The 2,272-nt window shown below is 45.8% G+C and overlaps 1 protein-coding gene across 1 annotated transcript; it reads left to right on the top strand.

Annotated features, from left to right (window-relative positions):
* Positions 1–913: 913 nt before the first annotated feature.
* Positions 914–1,458, top strand: PCYB_092470 (histone acetyltransferase; the record flags this gene model as incomplete). Its single annotated transcript, XM_004222360.1, has 1 exon — positions 914–1,458. A coding segment is annotated over one exon (545 nt), but the record flags the coding sequence as incomplete, so codon positions are not given.
* Positions 1,459–2,272: the final 814 nt, after the last annotated feature.

Below are 2,272 nucleotides of genomic sequence, written 5' to 3'. Positions count from 1 at the left end.
GGCGGCGGGGGGAGACAAAGCCAAGGCGGCGGGGGAAGACAAGGCCACCTCGGCTGGGGAAGACAAGACCACCTCGGCTGGGGCAGACAAATCCGCCTCCCCTGGAGCAGAAAAGTCCGCCTCGGCTGGAGTGCCTACTGGGGAGGAGGACACGGTGGCAAAGACTGAGGAGGCGACGGCCGTCGCGGGGGGTGCAGAGGGGGAAACTGGAAGCGGTACTGCAGGCGCTGCCGCGGGGGATACCACTATTGGTACTACAACTGCGGGTAGCGCCAACCCCTCTGCTGGGCCAGCGGAGGGCAAGGGGGCCAGCCGGGGGGGTAGCAAAACGGGCGCGAAGGGGTCCAGCAGCTCCAGGAGCAGAGAGAAGAGTTCGGCGAGCGCGACAAACTCTGCTAATTCCGCTGGGGGGTGCGCTGCCAGCGGTAGTAAAGCGGCAAAGGGGGGTAGTAGCAAAGGGGGAAGCAGTAAGGGGGGTAGCAGCAAGGGGGGTAGCAGCAAAGGGGGTAGCAGCAAGGGGGGTAGCAGCAAAGGGGGTAGTAGCAAGGGTGGTGGCAGCAAAGGGAGTAGCAGCAAAGGGAGTAGCAGCAAAGGGGGTAGTAGCAAAGGAGGTAGCAGCAAAGGGGGTAGCAGCAAAGGAGGTAGCAGCAAAGCAAGGAGTACAGGAAAAGCGCTGAGTTCGTTGTCCAAATTCAACGACTCGTACGCTCTGATATTCCCAAATGCTCTTCCAGTAAAGCAAGTGATGTGGGGTCTGGATCCTTTGAATAAAGTTTGGAGACACTGTTCCATTGTTTATGCCAGACCAAAAAATAAAAATCTCAATGACCTCAATTTTATTTTCCCATTAAATTTAAGTAAAAATGAGATTATCAGTAAATTATCAACAGAGCTATCCACAAGTACAGCTCAAATGAAGGAGAGTGATTATGATTACTATGTACATTGGGAGAAGTTCGATAGACGTTTAGACTGTTGGCTTGCATATAAAAATCTACGTCTTCTGGATGAAGAGCCAAATGATGGATACCCATGTATTAGAGAAATAGATAATGGAGAATCAGATCATGATGACCATGCAGGAATTGACAAAGAATATCTGAGAGAACATGAAGAAAATACAAAATTGAAAACAATTAATCAAATAAAATTTGGGAAATATTTAATAGATACATGGTATTTTTCTCCATACCCAAAAGAGTATCAAAATATAGACATTCTATACATATGTGAATTTTGTTTGTCTTTTTTTAAAGAGAATGAAGAACTACTACGACATACAGAAAAATGCGAAATTAGACATCCACCTGGAAATGAAATATATCGATGTGATAATATATCTATTTTTGAAATTGATGGAAATTATTTCCGAATTTATTGTGAAAATTTATGCTTCCTTTCTAAGCTCTTTTTAGATCATAAAACGTTAAAACATCGAGTCAATTTATTTTATTTTATGTAATTACTGAGTTTGATCAATTTGGATATCATATCACTGGATATTTTTCAAAAGAAAAATATTCAAAAAATAACGTTTCTTGTATTTTGACCCTTCCACAACATCAGAAGAAAGGTTATGGAAAATTTTTGATAAATTTTAGTTACTTTTTATCTCAAACTGAAAGACGTACTGGTACTCCTGAGAGACCTTTGTCCGACTTGGGGGTAGCGTCTTACATGGCTTACTGGTATGAGACACTGCTCAAAGTGTTGGTAAATTATGAGCAATTATCCATTCAGGAGTTATCCGAAATTACTAGCATTGAGACTAATGATATTATATCGTGCCTTGAGGAGAAGGACATCTTCAAGACTGTGGCTAATGGAGGAGAGTCTGTGTACTACATCAAGCCTCAGCAGCTGGACTTTGTTCTTGCCAAGGTGGGTCAGAAGAACTACGACTTGTGCAGGAGTAAGCTCCACTGGGTTTCCTACGATTATTACTTGGCGTTGTATGAGTAGAGTCGCTCGGCTGTTCCTACGCACGTGCGCGGGTTTGGTTCGGGCCCTTGGACCGTTGCTCCCCTTTTGCACCCATCCGCCGTTGCATCTATCCGCCGTTGCATCTATCCGCCGTTGCATCTATCCGCCGTTGCATCTATCCGCCGTTGCATCTATCCGTCTTTGCATCTTGACTCCCACTTTTGCTTCTACCCGTCTTTGCCCCGGTGGGCGACCTCACCTGGCTTGCCAGCTTTTTTTTTTGTTCAGCGCAGTTCTCCGCGCACCCGACCGGTTTGTTAAAGCGAAAACGCACACTTGGTGGTGACTT

The sequence above is a fragment of the Plasmodium cynomolgi genome, chromosome 9, assembly GCF_000321355.1.
Source record: "Plasmodium cynomolgi strain B DNA, chromosome 9, whole genome shotgun sequence".
Taxonomy (NCBI): domain Eukaryota; phylum Apicomplexa; class Aconoidasida; order Haemosporida; family Plasmodiidae; genus Plasmodium; species Plasmodium cynomolgi.
Note: the sequence above shows the minus strand (reverse complement) of the source record. Positions and strands in the feature narration are given on the sequence as shown.